Consider the following 19,849-nt stretch of genomic DNA (forward strand, 5'->3'; position numbering starts at 1 on the left):
GAAACATGTGCACCCATGTACAATTGAGGGGTGCAACAGGGTGTCAAAGTGACACCCTGCCACCCTTCTATGTTTCCCCCAATTACCGAATCGGTATTTACCGATTCGGTAATTGACATTCATTCCTATGGGCCTTCGGTAAATACCGAATCATACCGATTCGGTAATTAAATCAGTAAAATTACCTACATCCCGATTGCCAGTTCTTAAATACCGAATCGGTATGATTCGGTATTTAAGAATCAGTAATCTGGGATTACCTACATTGGGCCCTAGATGAGGTACAATGCTGACCACTGGAGGCTGGCATGAGAGTTAAAGACTGTTCTGCTGGTGCCCAGTGCGGTCTGTTGAGTTTGGTGTTAATGAGATTGTGGATATTTACAGATCGGTGTTTGTTGCACTGTTGACTGAAGAGAAGGATTATGTATCTCTGTCGAACCAAATTCCTTTTCTTCACCGGACCGGAGAGAGCAAGCCACATTAGAGCGCAATGCTTTAGGTAATACTTTAGTTTTTGGGCAAGATGACATGATGTGTTTCGACCCACATGGGTCCTGTTCATGTAGCCCCGGTCTCCATGCGGGGGTCGTTAGATCTCAGATTGTTTTGAAGGAATATATATTTAACATTTTAACAATAGCAGGTTCCCTCCTCAATATAGGTTTAAAATGACATTAGAATTCAATGTAGGGTATAACCGCTTATCTCAAAACAAGGAAGTGTTTACTCAAAAAGATTGTGATCCTGAATTACTACAATGTAACCTTTCATTGCATTAATATAAGCATAATGGTTTTGCTTTCATTTACATCTAGAATTCTTTGATGTTGGCAATATTATATTTTGATATTTTAATTATGAGCAGTTGGTTTAATGTGTTGCTTTGTAATGCAAATGTTTCATGCAGAAGGCAGAATTATCGATGACATTTCAAACTTTTGCTTCCAAGCTTACCTTGCATGGTAAATATTCTTCCAAAAGTCTATGAAAATATACTATGTTGTTTTGAAGCTTTTCTGAATCCAGCTTTTTGAAGCCTGTACAGTACACAGTAAACTAGAGGCAACATTTATGGTTTACAGTGGACTAAATGGTTTTAAGGTTTGGACCGTAGCTGGTAATTTGACAAACATCATCAGAGTGGAATGTTAATCACATGTTGCCTTGATGTTGGTTAGTTCTTTGACAAAATGACCTCGAAATTGAAGTCTGTCTAACTTAGTTGACAATTATGCTCCGACTTTATAAAACCTACTGCTACGTTTGAAAGCTATTTTTGTGTGGTTGTTGCTTTTAAAGTGCAAGGTTCTACTGTTTCTTTGGTCAGTAGATTCAGAATTTCCTGCTGCTTAAGGTCCTAAAATGCTCCTTACAGAACATGGTGGGGATCTTCCAATTTTAAGGTTAAAGGAGTGCCCTGTGGCAGCCATCTTTAATCTGAAAAAAAAATCCCATTGCTAAAGTTGCGATCTCTGAATAAGGACGCCCCTAGGGCTGCGCAGTGTACCATTATTGTGAGCAAGAGAATCCTAATGCAAATTTTGCCCCTCTTCTTAAAGCACCTTTTCTTGCCACCAAAATGTAAGAGCAAAGATGGGGCCCTCTGTGTTGGGTGCTAAATGACATACATTTTTTTCAAAGCTGTTTCTTTTGAGAGTCTCGGAAATGACATCCAAATTTCAATCTTGATTTATAACTATTTTTCCAATCCTACTGAAAAGCTATAGGGCGGGAGGCAGGCTAACCTTTTTTTGTGACTGCTGAGTGAGCATCCCTTTTCAAGTAGGATTCAGACCCTCTCTTATCTTACATTGTTTGTTTTGGTGGTTTTGAGTAATTAAAAGTTTGCAGTATATCTCGCAAGCCAAATGATTTTGGTGATATTTAGCTGTAAGAAGAGATTACAAAGTTTGATGACTGGTCTTTTGTCACTTTTTTGTGTTTGAATCACTTTTATAATTGCAGTTGTACTATGCCTTGTGTTGCGCCTATTTAACTTTTATTCTAGGCCCCCCTTTCTTTAGGGCTCATGTGGCCGCAGCTGAGTTACTCATTACATTTTGGGCATCAGAACTGAATGTCTGCTTCCCCTGCAATATATTTAATGCTATTCTATTTAAATGTAGAGGTGCTTGTTGTAACAGTGGGTTCACTAATGTAAGGTTCAATTCTATAGACTAAATAGGCCTAATTTTATATTTACTTTTTATAAGCACTCATGTTTTCATCCTTTGTGTTCAATGTTTGTGTGCACATACCCTTTTTAAACATTGAATCCCTAATTTTGGTTCAACTATGGATTTTAATACATCTATTCAGATTTTTCCAAGATTAGTGCAGTAGTCCTCACTTGTCGAACTTTAAAAAATCTCCATCAAAAGTGTAGATTAACATTATCAACTGTTAGAACAGATGCCAGTATGCTACGTCATTCTATATTAGAATGTATGGACATTTTCTTTCCTTTATATCCATTTTGTAAGGAACATGATTTTTAAAATGTTTGAAATATCATTTAGAATTGGGTGGTTTTATGCAAAGGACACTGGGATGGTCATGGTATTTAATAGACTCTAATTAGGGTTTCCTCTGTCTTTAGCAGGCCAAAAGGGCTCACATTAAAACGACCCCTTGCATGTCTTGAAGGGTTTTCCACATGCCCTAAGGACCATTTTGGTGAAAGGAGTATCTGGATGTCGTTGTGCTCGGTCACCTGTGTGAGACTCTTACTTATTAGACATGGGATCCTTCACTTTGTCCCTAAACGATCTGAACTAAGTGTATCTCTTTAGAGTCACAAAGGTTTGAATTTGTAAATGCAAATGCATTTCCTTTAATTATGTTTCTACTCTGGTCCCTTTAGTGATTTGAGGACATTGCATAGCTAGTCTTTCCCATTCTAGTGGCATTAATAATTGTACTTTCCAAAGGTGTGATCTGGTTTGTAAATAGAAAAATCTTTGGACTTGCAATAGATCTTCTGTGCTTGACACACTTATAGTAAATATGAACTCCCATTGCAATTTCTATGCTAGATACGTTGTTTGCTGTTATAAAGTAATTAGCCAAACATGTCTCCTTCATACTAGTCAGCAAAGAAATAACATCTCATTTTCAAGAAACCGCAATGAATTAGTCCCAGACACAGAGGAGTACCATGCAAAGTGCCTTTTCTGCTGAAAACTAAGTCTATCACTTCGTTATCCCTTTGGGGGCATATTTTGATCCATGGGTGGGCTTATTCACTATACTATTATGGCTTGTTTTTAAATCTTTATTCTACTTTAATTGTGTAAGAATACAACTGCAGTTTCCAATCAGAGGAGCATCAAACTGGTTTCAGGATCAGTATTATCATGAATATCTGCACAGCCCTTGCGGTTCTCTGCTGCAATAAAATGAGCATTACTAAAGGGGAACCTTTCAAGCCATTTAACTAAACTTGTCCTTTCCCCAACGTAGTCTCATAGTATCAGCGCCATGGTTTGGCCTGTATTCCTTCAAAAGCCTTCCTAGGTGGGACCCTTGTAGCACCCTGAAACCCACGGGGGCCGTATTATGTAAGTGTCCTAGGGCGCAACGGGTGTTAGCGCCTGCTTTGCACCCCCCTGGGGCACTTTCATATTACAGAAGGAGCCACAGGCGCTTGTGCGACCCCTTTTTTAATACCGTTAGCTCTGGCCCTCACTAGAAGGCATTCCCTCCTTAACACGGGAGAGTGGCCCCATGCATATGAGGGAATCCCTTTGCCTCTACGCCTGCCCCGAATTACTGACGCTGGCTCAGAGGTAAAGAAGCTGTCGGGAAAGGTGCACCCGGCGCTAACAAGGAAAATGCACAGCATTCCATAATACCAAGAACTTGAAAACAGGAGTAAACCTGTGAACCCAGTTGAGACCCGGGTAGAGTATGTAGCCTAAGAACAATGTCTCAAACGGTAATCATTAGGGGGGAGAATTACAAAGTGAGTATAAATCACTCCAGGGGGCAAGAGAAGGGAGACCACAAGAAAGAAGGCATAAAATATATTTTTTTCTAGACAGAAGTCTCTCTTCTCAAGCTTTAATCTTGATCCACTAAATAAATCGTACACGCCATGCAAAGCCCAACCCTACCTAAGCGAGGCCCTACCACCACAAGTTTGAAGCAAAATATTGTTCATAAGACTTACCACATTAGGTATCGCTGATTTCAATCCAGCATGGGTCCACAAGTGAGAAAACACAAAATGCAGGCTGTGCTCTACAGGAGGGAATCCTGGTTGCACCTCCTATGCTGCAGCCCCAATCTTCATAACAAACGTTTGAGACTCCTGCGCCCAATTTGTACTGTTAACGGAGCAAAGACCTGCAGTGAAGCGTCAGCCTTGTGCTTTTCCAAAACAAACGCTATGACCTTAGCAAGACTGGGGAAATTTACACATCTGATCCGGGTTGCCTTAAAGGCCTCGAATGAAAGCAATCCGACTTTGGCCACGGGTATGCCAAACCCTGCAGAAGTAAGCGGACTGGTCCCTGACAGGCCCTGAGGAGAGCGTCCCCTTTTTTTTACAAGTCCTTTTTAAGACTGTGCTTTCAAATTACTAATGAGGTGTTTTAATCAAAATGAGTTTTAAAGAACACTGGAGACTACAAAGTGAGTTTAAGGACACATGGTCAACTACAAATCCTGGTGTGAGTTGGATCAGGAGGGTGCCGGGGAAAGGAGGGTGGTACTTTTGCTAAGTTCAATTACTATTCTTTTAATGGTGTTTGTTCTTACTGGAATGATTTTAATTAATCGAACAATTAATAAATAAATTCTAATTCAAATATAGATTATCATTCGTAAGTAATTGTATCAGCACTAAAGTACAATTTTAGAGAAAGTAACCATAACACACAAGTGTGCACTGAACATGCTAGTGACGGTGAACGGCGCAGTGACACAGGGATGAGAAAACAGCGTGAACGGCGGATAACAAAGTGCAGAAATAATCAAGTGGTCAACGGTACAGATTTAAAAAGTTTTGTTTTCTGTACCACTTGTGTGTAATGGGTACTTTCTGTAAAATTCTACTGTAGTGATTTATACTCACTTTGTAATTGTCCCCCTTAATGCTTACCGGTTGAGACATTGTTCTTGGGCTGCAGTTCATAATACGGCCCCCGGTCTGCCTTCTGGTACTCCTTCCTTCCTACTTCCCACCCAAACATCCCGATGGTGAGACAGCCAAGCAGGGTATCTGCCCTTTATAAGACCCGGAAAAGAGATTATTTTCCCCTCTGCCTCCAGTTCACTCTCAGGTCAGCTGGTTGTAGCTAGACTTCCTGCACTGCCTTTTCAATAATTTGCATATTTTTTTGCAGTTAAGCCTAGCTCAAAACTGACTCAGGCATTTTGCCACATACTAGGACCCTCCGATTCTAAAACTGACTGTAAAAGAAGCTATTGGATCAAAGAGCAGCTATGATGTCTAGGTGGGGAAAGGGCCCATCCCTTCCTGGTGGTTTGCGTCATACAGTCCCAGGACAAACTCTTGTTCCTTCCCGCATCTAATGGTAAGGAAATATGAGTTTTTAACATAGATTGAGGGATGGATCTCTTTCTAGGCCTGTCCCTTGGGACAGTAAATGGGAGAGAGGCTTATACTTGTGAGTTACTTCAAAAGAAACAGCTGGTCATCTTGGCCTTTCTTATTGTTTTAAACCCAGGTCTTTTGTTATCCAGCTACAGTGATAACTTTGTATGGTTATTTCACACTTAGCCTCTTGCAGTGCCAGTGTTCATTTTCAGAAACCCAGAGTCTTAAAGCACCCTGTATTGAGTTGATAGCAGTCCTTCAAGTCCTTACTATGCCTATAAAAACCACTGCATATTCAGTTTTATGAGAGAGTTGAATCTGTTGGCCCCTGATTCATATTAGTTTTTAAGTCACAATATAGTTTGTCAAACACTCAAGAGCTCAGTCACTGTGAATCACTCTTTACTGTCTTTTGCACCCTCATTAATTTCCACACACACACATCTAACTCCCTATCCCAATTCATATTCCATGAACTTTGCAAGACTTTTTTGTGATATTGACCTGTTGTGAGCTTGAGAGATTCTGTTTTTGCATCTAGGGAGAGAGTCTAATTAATTGGCTCCATTATGCAAAGCTCATTAGCATACCTCTGGGTGGTAATCCTATTCGCTGGTGGCCACCACACTGCTCTTCTGCGCTGCAGCATCTTTTCTACACGGTAGAAATGGACCTGTGTTTAGTAAGCTGATGCTATGGCATCTTTCTCCTGTCGCATGGAATGCATGTTTTCTTTTTTTATATAATACTTCCTTTCTGCCCTGTAATCCTTCTGTAATAAATGGCCGTTCATTCCATTGGATGATATTTTACATGTACACTGTGATACCAGGCAATCATTTCAGCAACCCTATTGTCAAATTTAGATTGTGGTGGATCTTCTTATGGGGTATGGTTGAGAACTCTTATTAGGAAGGTGGCAGAGGAGTAAATTAGGACACCATCCTGTATGTTTGTGAATTTTAGAGTTCTAATATGTATGTTGTCATCACTTTGTAGCACATATGATTTATTTCATCTTATTCATTATTGGAGGCCTCCGAATACAGATTTGTGTGTTATGAAATTAATTAGAATAAAACAAAGAGACAGTACATCAAGTTTGTTAAAGGTTTCTGACTTGGGTGTAAGCTTGCTTTTCACATAGCCAGTAGCGGCTGGCATCTACGGAGAGGGAGAGGGGGGTGAATGGGCAGCCGTGCGCAAACCTTTTACTAAATAATTTAAAGAAACTTACCTTAAACCGTTCCGTGCTTGCATCGGCCATGAGCACTACCTTCCGGGTGCTGCGCAAGACCGTTGACCGACGCAGCCCCGCCCACTCCGTGGAACACCCGCACCGCCAACAATATCCACGCGGTAAACGGGTTAACCAACATCCTCCACCTTCAGCTCCGGATCTCTTCTCAACCGCAACCGGATGTTGCAGTGCGGGCACCAATCCTGGCGCTGCTCTCACGCTTTGAGAGCAGTACCCTGATTAGAGGGAGCGGCCTCGCTCACCGCCCCCAAGGACACTGGAGCCCTGCTCTTACTCTGACCCAGCTGTCTTAAGACAGTTGGGTTAGAGGTTTCAAAGTGCACATGTGTGGCTGGCCATCGCAAGGCGGTCTGCCAAAAAGACACACACATTTTGAAAAGTGCAGGAACAGACCACCCTACTCCCTGCTGCTGACATTCAGCAGTGGCCCGCCCCCGTCCTGAAGCTCAGGATGAAAAATAAAATGGTAATGTATTACCATTTTATTTTTCGCTCTTTAGGGGGTAACTTAAGTGGGGCAACACTCCTCCCCTCCAACGGAAAAGCCGCCCCTGCACATAGTGTTGAGTGAGTGAAGACTTGAGTGTTAATACATTTAATTTCACAATAAGTTAAAGGAACTGAGTTTTTTTTTAAATGCCACAGAATTTTGGTTTAAGGAAAGTGCAGTGTTTCTTAAACATACACCTCGTAGTAAGAGCTGGCCATGTTTAAGCAGTATTAAGTGATATATATATTTAATAGTTATATGAGATTTCGACATTAGGGGTCAGTTTTTTTCTAGTTTGCTATGCCTGGAGTCTGGCACTATGTGGGGTAATTGCCTAGACTAAGTACACTAATACTAGTATGAGAAGGAAAGAAGATGGTGTGCAAGGACATAGGTACATGGAGCTTCAAAACAAGTAATGACCACCCCACCCATCTGCTGCAAGACGGTGCAGTGGGTCAATGCTTGCCACTTACATCTTTTGCGATCAGTAAATTGGTAAATTAACTACTGCTGACATGGATATTAGGAGCACCTGTTATTTAAATCACTTTTAAAGAGCAGATTTGCAGTACAACGTACTGTATACAAAACAAATTGTGGTTATCCGGCTTCCCAAATTTCCTGCCAAATATTGAACTCCCAGACCAACCTCCTCTCTAACTTTGCCTCATATTTTTAGCAAGTTATAACAAAATTGGTGATTAGCCAGTTTACGATAAATGTAGTACAAAGTAATGTCTACCCTTTATATAAAATTTGCTGTTAGATTTTACCTGACACATCCACTTGCAGTTAGACTTAAGAGTCTACACAAACATTTGGTAGGAGGTACCCAAGTTCTGCTTTCGCAGCCTGGACTGGCATGACTCCTGCCTGCAGGTAAACCATACCCATAATGCTGAGTAGACTTTGCAAAATAATCACCTCAGTCATGTTCTGAGAAGTTAATATGATAATTAAGGTTAAATAAAACTCATTTCTAGGGAAACTCAAAAAAATGTCATAAAAGTCCTGGGGTTTCCAAGGAAACTGTATGGTTTTAGCAAAGGTGTTTCACGAAAGATGTTTGAATCATTATCACATATCATGTGTCTAATATTAATGCCTCATTATATCATCTGTTCTTTTCACCTGAACTGATTTAATTGTAAAGGACCGCCGATTTGGCACGGAGAAAGGTAAGCATTATTGTGATCTGTAATTATGATTCCTGGCTGGCGCTGTTATTAGCCGGGCACTAAAAGCACCATATGCAATATGATTTTATAATATTGTAATGATCAATGGTGTGAAAATGGATATTTAAGTCTGTCATAGTGATTACAAACAAACAGACACATCTTATACCCTGCCTTTGGCCATTCTGTTTTTCGTTGGTTTGTCTTGTGTTCTGTGGGTCACGGCTGTGCCCACTTGTCATTTAATGTTTTGAATCACAATCAACTGAACTTATATAAAAATACATTCTTGTCCGGCTGGACGAAAGACATACGATCTATTTAAGCGTATGATTATTGTGGTTGTCAATTTTTCCTTCCAAAATAGGGACCACTGTTCTCTAAAACAAGTTATTAGCCGGACAGCCATTCATTTTCCTTCAACTTGTAGCCTGACGAAGGAGGTGCTTTTCTAAAATGCTTTGAAGGCTACAGATTAGACGAATATGGATAAAAAAGATGTATATCTGACAGTAGACTTTTGTTCTTCTCCCTCCATGACGCCACCCCCTCTAGACACTGCCTTCAAGAAGGTGTGATACCTCTAGTGATGTCCACCTCGACTGTCCACAGGTGGCGGTATGGACTTGGGTCCAAAATGGCATATAATCAAGATGTCCAAATTGAAAAATGGATTTGGATGGTGATTGCCGTAGATAAGATGAAATGAATGAATAAATTGTGTGGCCAGGGATTAAGGGACATTTGCTATCGCTATTCTTAGTGGCTGCTGCTCCGGGGCAGTAGAAGACGGGTGAGGGCGGGGGGGGTGGGTGAGGGGGGTAGGATTTAAAAAAGAAGAAAATATCACTTACCTGCCTGCCGGCCGCCTCCTCTCCTCCGTCCTTTCTGTAAACTGGAAGCAAACAGGCTTCCTGACTCCCCTAGCCGATCATGACGCAACTGCACCATGATAGCAGTGTTGTGATTGGTCTGGGCGGCCTTTTTCAGCGCTCAGACAGGAAGTGGGAGCCTGTGCATGTTCTCCACCCAGGCTATGCAATACTGTCAGGTGGAAAACATGCTAAGTTCATGTACCAATCATTTTATTCTTAGTTTTTTGCTCTGCTGAAAAGCAGTGGGGCGACGCTCCTCCGCCTTAGCTGGAGGAGCTGCCTCTGGCTATTCTATAGCACACAGTCACATTATTAGTAAAAATGGCAAGTGTGAAACCAGGCACAAACAGCCTTTTCTTTCAATTTTATACTTCACTTACATTACAGGTTCATGCAAATTTATTTTAGTGCCAGGTTTTTGCCTCCTCACTTAACTCCAGAGGCTCTCTAGAGAAAATTTCCTGGAGAAAATGTGCAATAAGGGGATACCCACCAAAAACTAATAGTTGCAGAGACTATGTTTGCATATTATTCCTGACTGTACTGTGCAAAACTTGGAAAGGCACAAAAAGTGCCAGGTAATGTGCGCAAACAGTGCTTAGAGGATGTTTACTCCTGCTTTCATTCCAGAATACAGAATGAAGCCCATAGTAGAGTATGTTGAAGGGCTGGCCATTGAGTTATGTGCCTGTATCTGGGTATTTTCTTGTAAATTTGCTGAATAAGTTAAATATATTATTGTTGGGCGCTTGCAATAACACCTAGGTGATTGTAATTGTTTAATTTATGCGCATAGTAGTCTAGAAACGAAACACTAGGTTAACAGGGCAAACACCATAAAAGAACATGTTACTAATGAGCTCTCCGCATGGTTGCCAGTCTTAAATGTATTGCCTGATACAGTTGCAGCTCATCCTCTAAACAGTGCACATGTCCCTAACTCCCCTGCTTTTGTGATGTTCCCGAGAACATGGACCTAATGTAGATGCAAAGAATAAGCAAGACAACTGGCCCTAGGATTTGCAGAACACATGGGTATTTTGTTACATTTTGACACTCCTGTACCGCACCACGTGCGTGGCACCGCCAGACACAATCTATAGTGTAACTCTACATGCCTGTGATAATCCAGTGATTCTTGTGGGTGTGTGAATCGTACTCTCATCTTGCCTGTTCTCCACCTATCCCGTTCCTGGTTGAGAGGTGGCCATGCGGCCGGCGTGGACCATGGCTTGTCCTCTTTCTCCAAACATCACCAGGCCTCCAGCACTTCCTCGAGTTTTCCTCCTCTGCTGTTCGAACTTACCTAACAAACCAAGGCCAAAAAAAGACCCGATTTTGAGGGACCCACCAAATTTGGCAGGTATGAAGCTTCTCTTGAACCAAAAATGTGAAGAGTTGAAAGCAGTAAAGTATCTTGACGCTGCCTGTTGACTTTGCCATGAGCTGAGTTCCTCCCATTGCTACGCGGGTGGAAAATGCTACTTCCTATCAAAGGCTTTTCCTTATGTATGTGTCTTCCATCTCTTTTGGCTTCATTGCATGTCCTACTGTGGAAAAAATTCGCCTCTCTTGTATGTGCATTTGAATCTGTGGCTCTTTGCAAAACAAGCTATTGTGCTCTCAAAGGCATGAGTTAACATGGATGGATTTAGTCTGCTAACATGTACAGTAATCTCTGTGCTTCTGTTCCACCTTTTGGCCTTTTCTGCTGTATTTTCATCGGCTGTTTGCTTTTCGAGCCAACTCTTACTCAAATAAATCTGCACACTAAAATAAAACTAAAAAAAAAACTGGCAAAGTTCACGGCAAGGTCATGATCTGGTAGATGTCACTTTACTGCCTGCTTCCAACTCTGGATTAACCTGGGGATGTCACCAGTCCTTGGTTAATGTACACCACCAAATGTGTGCCACGAAAAGAGGAAACCTTAAAAGTTTGTAGAACATTCTGCATGCCCCTCTTCTCTTGTAGACCACTCCAGGCCTGAGTAGCATCCCAGTACACGCATGGTGCATGATTAATATGACGCATAATGGCCAACTTGGTATTGGCTGATCTTTAATAATCACCCCCTAATGCCTCCCATGTAACGGTGTGACATATATTCTCATAAATGAGTATGCGCCTTTTGTGTCTATAGTTATTAGTATATGCGTATAGGTATGTTTATTTATAAATGTTTGCCTGTACAAGCCATAGGTGACATTTTAATTTGCTTTGTTTATTGCCAGTAGCTCTTTAAAAATGTGTAAGAAGCGCTTGCGTTGGTCATCGCCCTCCATCTTTTGATGCGCTCTCTCTCCTTTCTCTTGCAGAATCGCATGCATGAGTCACTGAAGCTGTTTGACAGCATCTGTAACAACAAGTGGTTCACTGAAACGTCCATCATCCTCTTTCTAAACAAGAAGGACATATTTGAGGATAAAATTAAGAAATCGCCATTGACTCTCTGCTTTCCCGAGTACTCAGGTAATGGGAAGGAGTGGTCCAATTCAAATCATTTCCAAAGTTGCCACCACGGCTCAAAATTGCCAAGTTTTTCTCAAAGTCTAAACTCGAGTGAAATAATAGAAAGAACACTCAAGAATCGAGGTTGTAGGTTTTGCGATGAGGGATCAGGGTATTCTATTTTTGAGCGTAGTGCACTTGCCTAGATGACAATTTTGTGTTATTGAAACACTAAAAACTGAATATTCCAAGTTGTAAAATTTCTCATGCAGCTGTACCTCATCGTACTTTAGACTTAAAATGATGTAGCCATGAACATAAATACATACATGCTCAGGGTGACACAGGCACAATTAGATAATAGAGACAAGGTGAGATTTTCATTTTGGCATGATTTTCCAACCAGCTAAAAAACTGTGTAAGAGAGGGACTCAGAAAAGAAAAAAATAAACAGGGAAAAGAAATGTTAAACTGAAATCTAGGATAAGATTTACAAGTGTTTTAAGAAGTGTGGGTTATCCATCTTCCATTGACCCAGTACATTTGTACGACAACCAAAATGGATGGTTTCAAAATCTTGAGCCTATGCATCTTAGCCACTGGGAATTCCTCCTCGTAGTGTATCATGCCATCATTTGTGGATAGTGTGTAATTATAGTAGCAGGCCCAGCACCTACTAAACCGTTTTTCACTTAGGCCGCCCCCCTTCCCCAACGGTTGCCTGCCCTCCCATCCGTTGTGGACCCCTTGAATTCCTAGGTCATATCAAACTAGGAACCCCATATGTATTTTCCCTTCCGTTGGCTCGATCAGCGAGAGTCCCTAGGCACTGTTTGATAGTAACCTGCAACTCGGAGTATAACCTGCAGCTCAGTCAACCAAAAATCAATCAATGGGGGGCGGGGGAAATGGGGGGCGGGGGAGTGTGGATATATATATATATATATATATATATATATAGAGAGAGAGAGAGAGAGACATAAAATAACATGTTCAGAGAAACTGCACTAATAAACTCACATTCAGACATTTATTACTAGTGGGAAGGTCAAAGTGCACTTCATTGCTACAGAAGAGCGAACTTGACTTAAGAAAAGCACTATTAACTGCTGTAGCCTATGCATTTTACAATTTCTTTGAACATAAAAACAACTCCCCCCAATGGTCACAAGGCATCTTCAATATGATTTTAGCATATCACTCCATTTTATCTCCTTACATTCTTGCTTTGGTTAAATATATTTTTTTTAAAAACATAAAAAATACCATAGCCTGAATCATATACGCAGATGCGCAGAATGGAATATACCATTTATTACCACTGTTGAGGGATGGAAAAAGCATCATGGTGTGATCCGTGATGCCTTTCACACTCAATAATGGTGATAAGGAGCATATTACACTCTGCACTTAATTATATTCACTAATTTTCCTTGGATCCTTGAAAATGCACTATATATATGCCTAGATCTTTGATTAACCCTCACCTATGCGACTGTGAAAAAACAATGATATCTCAGCCTTTACAGATATGTACTTATCTTCCTTCCCCATACTTTTTACTCCGTATAACAACAGATTAAGACGCCTACAGATCACATCTGTCTAGAAGCTTTGTTTAAATAATTGAGTCAGTAATCCCAGAGTCCTCTCTTGGTCCAAAACAGAGGTTCACTCTCATCCTAAAACATACTCCGCTCCGGGTGCATCCCTCTGTCCACACCCCATTCTCCATGAAGGGCTTCTTAATGTACTTGTCACCCTTTTTGAATAGTCTCAGTGGCCAGGTAGGGCACATATCAATGCTTTGCCTGTCTTATTAGAGCCACCATATCCCATGCTTCCACCATGGTCTTTCTCCTTGCCTCGTGTTTGTCAATTTATAAATTGGAGTCGGGCGTGCTCCTGATTTTAAGGACTTGTTGTTTGTAGCCTTCATTCGGATATCATCGATCATTATGCAGGAGCTCATCCTCTACATGAAGGTTAAGAAGCTGATGCAGGAATTGTGCAACCAACCTTGCCGAACCATCTCCCTAACTGCTTGGGGGCAGTTCTCTGGGTATTCCACATGTGCAGTAAGGAACTTAGTGTTTTTTTATTAGGGAGTAAACTTTCAAAAAAAAATTATCTCTATAAGTTGTCTGGTCTGCATACGACTCTCAGCCTCCATATTCTCGGATTTGTCCTCTAAACTTGTCAACTTTTTGATCACTTTGTCATACTTATTTTCTAGTCCTCTGATGGTTAATTTTGTTTTCCCTGGTGCCTCATGGACTGTGTCGAGGGCCAGCAATGTGGGCTTGTGGAATGCTGGTGCTTCTCTGTCCTATTTCTCCTTGCCCTGTCTAGGTGCAAAGAACTGCCATTTGATGCCTCTTTCCTTTATGCTATACCTCGTTAAGACTGTCGCCTTCCCAGAATCTGTGATTACCCTTCACTTCCCACCCTCCATCCGCCGCATTATTAGCTGCTAGGTTAACTGACTTTAGCTGCTGCCCTCCACCTTAATGACAGCTAGGTAGGGTAACCTTGGCTGCAGTTTTGTACACCACCAGCTCCACAGAAAGTCAGCCTTTTTCAGAGAGGCACCATCTCCCTGTTGTTCCTTGGGATATTTCTCGGTTTTCTTTCCATACTTGTGTTGGGTTTCTCCTGATCCAGTTTGCCTGACCTCTAGATGGCAGCTGCACTTCATCATCGAACTTAGAGATAGCAGACCAGGGCCCAAGTCAGGCTCTTTGCAGTACAACAGTGCTTTCAGGTCCCCTTCTCTTTACAGGCCTTTGTTCTAGACCTCGCTCAGTGGAATAGTCTGTCCTCAACAGGCCACTTTCTGAGCATATCCCGCAAGATCTCAACTTCCTTCTAGGCTTTGCTAGCCAAGGAAGCAAACAAACAGCACTGTCATGTGGTGACAGCCCTATTCTCCAAACCAGGGGACTAGAGGATTGGGGAGGGTCTGCTTACTCTGACTAGAGCATCAGAAGAAACGCTGTCTCTCGCTGTCAGCAGAGCCTGGTTAAGGCCCTCCATTTCACCAGTCATTCCTCTTTGCCCATCTCCATCATGAGAGTCCAGGCAGTGTATGCCAGTCTGCGATGCACATGGCTAGGTCTCTTTCACTCCACGGAGGCTCTACTATTTAATGCCATGGAACAAATTATCACTCCCCTCAATGTCATTGCACAATGTGCTCTTCAGTAGCCCTTTCTCACTGTCACCGCCCAGACTTCTCCACCATCAGGCATGAGAACGGGCAAGGGAAGCCAGACAGTGAGAAATCGCCTCCTTAAATGATGTCAAGCCACTCCCCTCCCCCAAGCCAAAACTTCAAAACCAATGGGAATGGCTGTAAATAGTTTTGATTTGCATCATTTTGTAGCTTGCTTAGGCCTCTAAAGAGGAGGACCAACCATATGCAAATTAGTTTTAGACCCCAAACAAGCACTCTAGCTTGGCTTTCTAGAACAAGTATCCACTACAGAGGAACAATAGCAACTCCCATGTCTTTCAGCCTCATTAGGCCTATTGGAGAGGTCCATTCGTACATGGCTGTGTCTACTTCGGATGCAGAACTGGGATCTAGGGTACTTTAAGTGCCATCATTTGAACAACAAAGTGTAGCCAGTCATTTAAATGCCACTTTCTTTTGGCATGGGGACCTCACTGCACCAAAGAGATGTGTGACTGGACTGATCCAATATCTACAGTCCTGCTTCCTGCTGCTAGTCACACAAGTTACATTGTGATCATAACTCTGAAAGATACGTGAATTTAATCAATAATCTGTACATAGTAATCCATTCCTGTACACTGGTATATTTGACGAACGGTACACATTATAAGGAATACATTGCACACCACCGTTACCCACTTTAAGCTCGTTATACAATATTCACTGCTTACCCAGCCTGCTGTGACCATCCTCAATAACATTTAACACCTTAGCAGCTATGGAACGTCCAGCTCCAGTGCTGAACGTTCCATTGCGCAGGTGCAGTTGAACGTCCGACGGCAGCACTCCCGAGGTAGTGATGCTGTCGGCCGTTGGACTAGGCGCAGCACTTATGAGGTTAAGATTTAAGCCATCACTCGTGTTATCAATAGGAACATGCAATTTCATTATTTTGGGGCATGGTGTTACTTGCAGTAGCAGCATACTTATCAATGTGATATATACATCTAGCACTTCTTAGATTATTGTTAATAAGACCATGCACAGCTTTCATCCGACACATGTTGAGGGTGAAGAAATCGCTGATACCCTACAATAATAATACCAATGTGTGTTAAGTAACTAGTACCTTAGGCATAGACCAGATTGTAGGAGTGTTCTGTACCGCCGAGGTCCATTAATATTTATTCATGTGAACCATCTTCGACATTAAATAAGGAAATTCATTCTTGGAAAGCTCATTTGAGATTGATACTAATGTTGAGTTTAGACCCATTGATTCTCATTTCCGTGGTGACTTCACACGGTTCTGCACCAGATCTCCTCCTGTTTTATTGCAGATCCAAAGGCAGTCAATGAGTGTGTTGCAGCTACAACTGACCTCTCATCTTGGTCAGGAGATAAAGCCCACCTTTGAATACATTGACGTCTCTGTGAATGTTCTCCCTGTTATAGACTGGTGGCCCTGGTCAGTAACTTTCTCCATTAATTCTAGACCCAGATTCTCAGACTGAAATCACCTCCTACTTGTGGAAGTTTGAGTAAGGCGGGAAAGTCCACAGCAGTATAAACGTATTCTTGCATTTCTACTGGTACCCTTGGCACACACTTGATGCCTTATTCATTCTTGAGCATGAGTGCAGGAGGCAGCGTGTTGTTGTAGCTGATCTCTGTATACACACACACTAGGTATTCTATTAGTCCTCAATAAGAGGGCAGTGAGTGGTGAGGTCAGTTCCCCTTCCTTCCAACACTAAGAGACATTTAACTTCAAACTGGTTCATAGCGTTTCAATGCGAAAGTACATCTGAAATGAGGACAGGTATTGGATTTACCAGTTCTATCCAGTGTGTTTTCCACAACACGGACATGCTTTCTCATTTTTTGCTTCTTTTAGTCTGTTCACCTATGGCTTTTTCAGGCCTTTTATAGGAACAATACCACATATCCATTTAATCTCCATCAGACGTTGGGTTATCAAACGCTACAAAGAAGCCAAGAAGATTTCTCTCTAATCTGCATTACAATAAATCTGCTGGCCCCATAATGGCTCTCTGGGATACCACTTGTGGAATGTCATTTGATTATTGAAGCACTCCTCACATGGGTCCAAAATGGCTGGGTGTATCATAAACTCACTTTGAATAAACACCCATACACAATCTTCCACTTCTGCTCTCATCTGTTGCAGCTTGAAGTGCTCGTTGGTCCACAGTGTACTTCTCACAGTGTGGTGCTTTACTGTTCACAACAGGGAATCATACTGTCCACAGGGGAGCTCTTCACTGGCCTCAGTACAGGTCTTCACTCTATTTTACAACCCTCTACTCTGCACACAGCTGTCAACAATACCATCCACCTCTGTCAATCCACAGTAAACTCTCCAAATCAACATTAGCACTGCCCAATAACATTTCCAGCTGTGTACAAAAGAGATGTCCATTGAAATCCTTGTAAAAACCTACATCATTTAAAAAAAAGTAAATTTTACATTGATATGTTCAAAATGACAACCAAAGTAAAACAAGTATTAAAACATCTAAGGCTACCGCCGCCCATAAAAAGGATGCTACAGCATAACATACAAAGGGATCTGGCCGCTGTTGAATCCTCAACACAGTATCCACAGTAAAACGCTTTCTAGTCACCAGACCACAGGGAGGCATTATTGGGAGTATAGCATACCATTTTACTCCAAGAATGACTGTACATAGTACTCGCTACAGATGGACTGTTTCAATACACAAAGTGCCACTGCCTGAAATACCCAGAACCCACAATGAATGCCAGTTTTTCACAGTGCTGTGCACTACCATACACAATAAAAAACTGCGCACTCCACAATTAGTGCATCACTGTTGACAATGCAGGGTGGAACTGGCTGTGATGTAGGGCACTGCTGTCAACTGTGTTATGCTCTGTTGCCTATAATGCAGTGCTCTGTTGCCCTACAGCAAAGCTCTCTACCTTACTCCTCAACTCTGTTTTCTTCTTTGGATAACAACGGTAGTCCATGCAGGCCACTACTCTTGCAGAGACTGTAACCGGTTTGTCTTATTGCTTGAAATATTATTGTCCTCCCTCATGTTTCCATCTATAATAGTTTTAACGGACGCTTACATTTTTTTTTATGGGACTGTTGAGACATGGTGGCTTTCCATGTTATATAAGGCATTACAATGCATAATTATTTCACTCTGATGCCTTCATTCCAAAGAACATTTGCCCGTTTGACTTGAACATTGAATGTTTAGTTTAAATGTTTAATTAGCAAATGTGCACCAAGAAACGCATCGGATACCAAAGCTATGGTTCCAAATCGACTATATGTTTGTTAAATATTAGCTGGAACATGGTCTTACACATGCATATTTATAGGTTTTCAGTGTTTATTACAATTGTACTAATGAATGGTTGCAATCTCATTGGTTTCTCGCCATGTCTTACAGGCACCAACTCTTACAATGATGCTGTGGCCTACATTAAGACGCAGTATGAGAGCAAGAACAAATCGCCCAACAAGGATATCTATTCTCATACTACCTGTGCCACCGACACGAACAACATCCAGTTTGTGTTTGATGCTGTGACAGACGTCATCATTGCCAACAACCTCCGTGGATGTGGACTCTACTAATGCCGCCCTCTTCCGTAACAAAGAGAGAATTACTTTTCTCTATAGGTTGATGGGTTAATCTTTTTCTTGTTTTGTTAGAGAATTCGAATCCTGAAAAAGAATGGCATTCCACTAAGGAGTCAAGACAAGAGATCTTTCAACGCTAAAGTCTACATCCCGCTCATTTGAATTTCCACATCATCACCTTCACGGATCGCCTGCTCTTTATTCTGCCATCGGAGTGGCAGTCATTGTTTGCGGATGGTACATCGAGCAGGCTCCAACATGTACATGGAGAACCACCTGAGAAGATCCTGGAGAGGATAATTTATGCCAAGATGCTTTTGTCGCATCAAGGCACAGTCATGTCCACTGGAAAGCCCATTTCTAGTGTCTGAAGAGTAAATCTTTGGCTATTAAAAGGCCAATGAAGACTTCTTATTTCACTCAATTACCAATTTGAAATCCAATAAGATTGTGTTTTGCCAGTGGAAAATATGAGCAGAATTGTGGATTATTGGATACCCAGCCAGTCGTTTTTCTGAAGCGCCCTATTTAAATTTCCAGTACTATTTATTTTTATGAAAATCTTGATCTACTTGCTGTGGTGTTTTATGTATTTGCCCTGTTCTGTTATTCCCTGTGTCCTTGTCTGATTTCCTATGAAAGCAAATGTGTTCCAGGTTTGCATAATTTTGTGACCCCCCCTCCTTTTACTTGTTTGGGCTCCTATTGTTGTTTGGGCCAGTACTGTTGCTTGGGACACCTTTTTGGCTTCCCTTTGCTGCTGATGGCCCTTGCTTTGCAGGTCTATAGCATCGTCTCACTGACAGGCAAACACAGGAACTGTTTATTTCATATTTCTCATATGCTCACATCTGGCAATGCAGCTCACGGGATTTAAGCTCTGTTTTATTGTCAGAGAGCGGAAGAGGACTGTGCTTTTAAAATATTTATGTTTGTAGACTCAGTGGTTCTGACTGTCAGTGTTATTGTGATTTGTACTTGAAGCTTGCAATTCTAGCTGTAGTCGAAGGCAGCATAGTCCATCCTGCAGACTTCTTGGTCTTGATTGTCTCTTTGCTATACGCAGACAATTCTGTTCTGTTTCCTTTCCATTGTTCATCTTAACCCGCATATGTATTCTTTATATACCTCTCTTCATTCATGTGTCTAATCTCCTGAGAAGTGATATCTCTATCCCAACCATTTTCCAAACCCACATTCCTGC

The 19,849-nt window shown here is 41.7% G+C and overlaps 1 protein-coding gene across 2 annotated transcripts in view; it reads left to right on the plus strand.

Annotated features, from left to right (window-relative positions):
- The window catches only part of GNAO1 (G protein subunit alpha o1), a 687,967-nt gene that overhangs the window by 565,003 nt on the left and 103,115 nt on the right, over positions 1–19,849 (plus strand). The window contains exons 7-8 of one of the 2 annotated variants that reach the window (XM_086947687.1): positions 11,692–11,845; positions 18,452–19,110. The exons of the other annotated variant lie outside the window; for it this stretch is intronic. Coding sequence (XP_086803813.1) covers positions 11,692–11,845; positions 18,452–18,639 — 342 coding nt within the window. The 3' untranslated portion in view covers positions 18,640–19,110. Of the gene's footprint in view, positions 1–11,691; positions 11,846–18,451; positions 19,111–19,849 lie in introns of those variants that run through there. 2 annotated transcript variants of the gene reach the window in all.

The sequence above is a fragment of the Lissotriton vulgaris genome, chromosome 12 (assembly GCF_964263255.1).
Source record: "Lissotriton vulgaris chromosome 12, aLisVul1.2, whole genome shotgun sequence".
NCBI lineage: Eukaryota > Metazoa > Chordata > Amphibia > Caudata > Salamandridae > Lissotriton > Lissotriton vulgaris.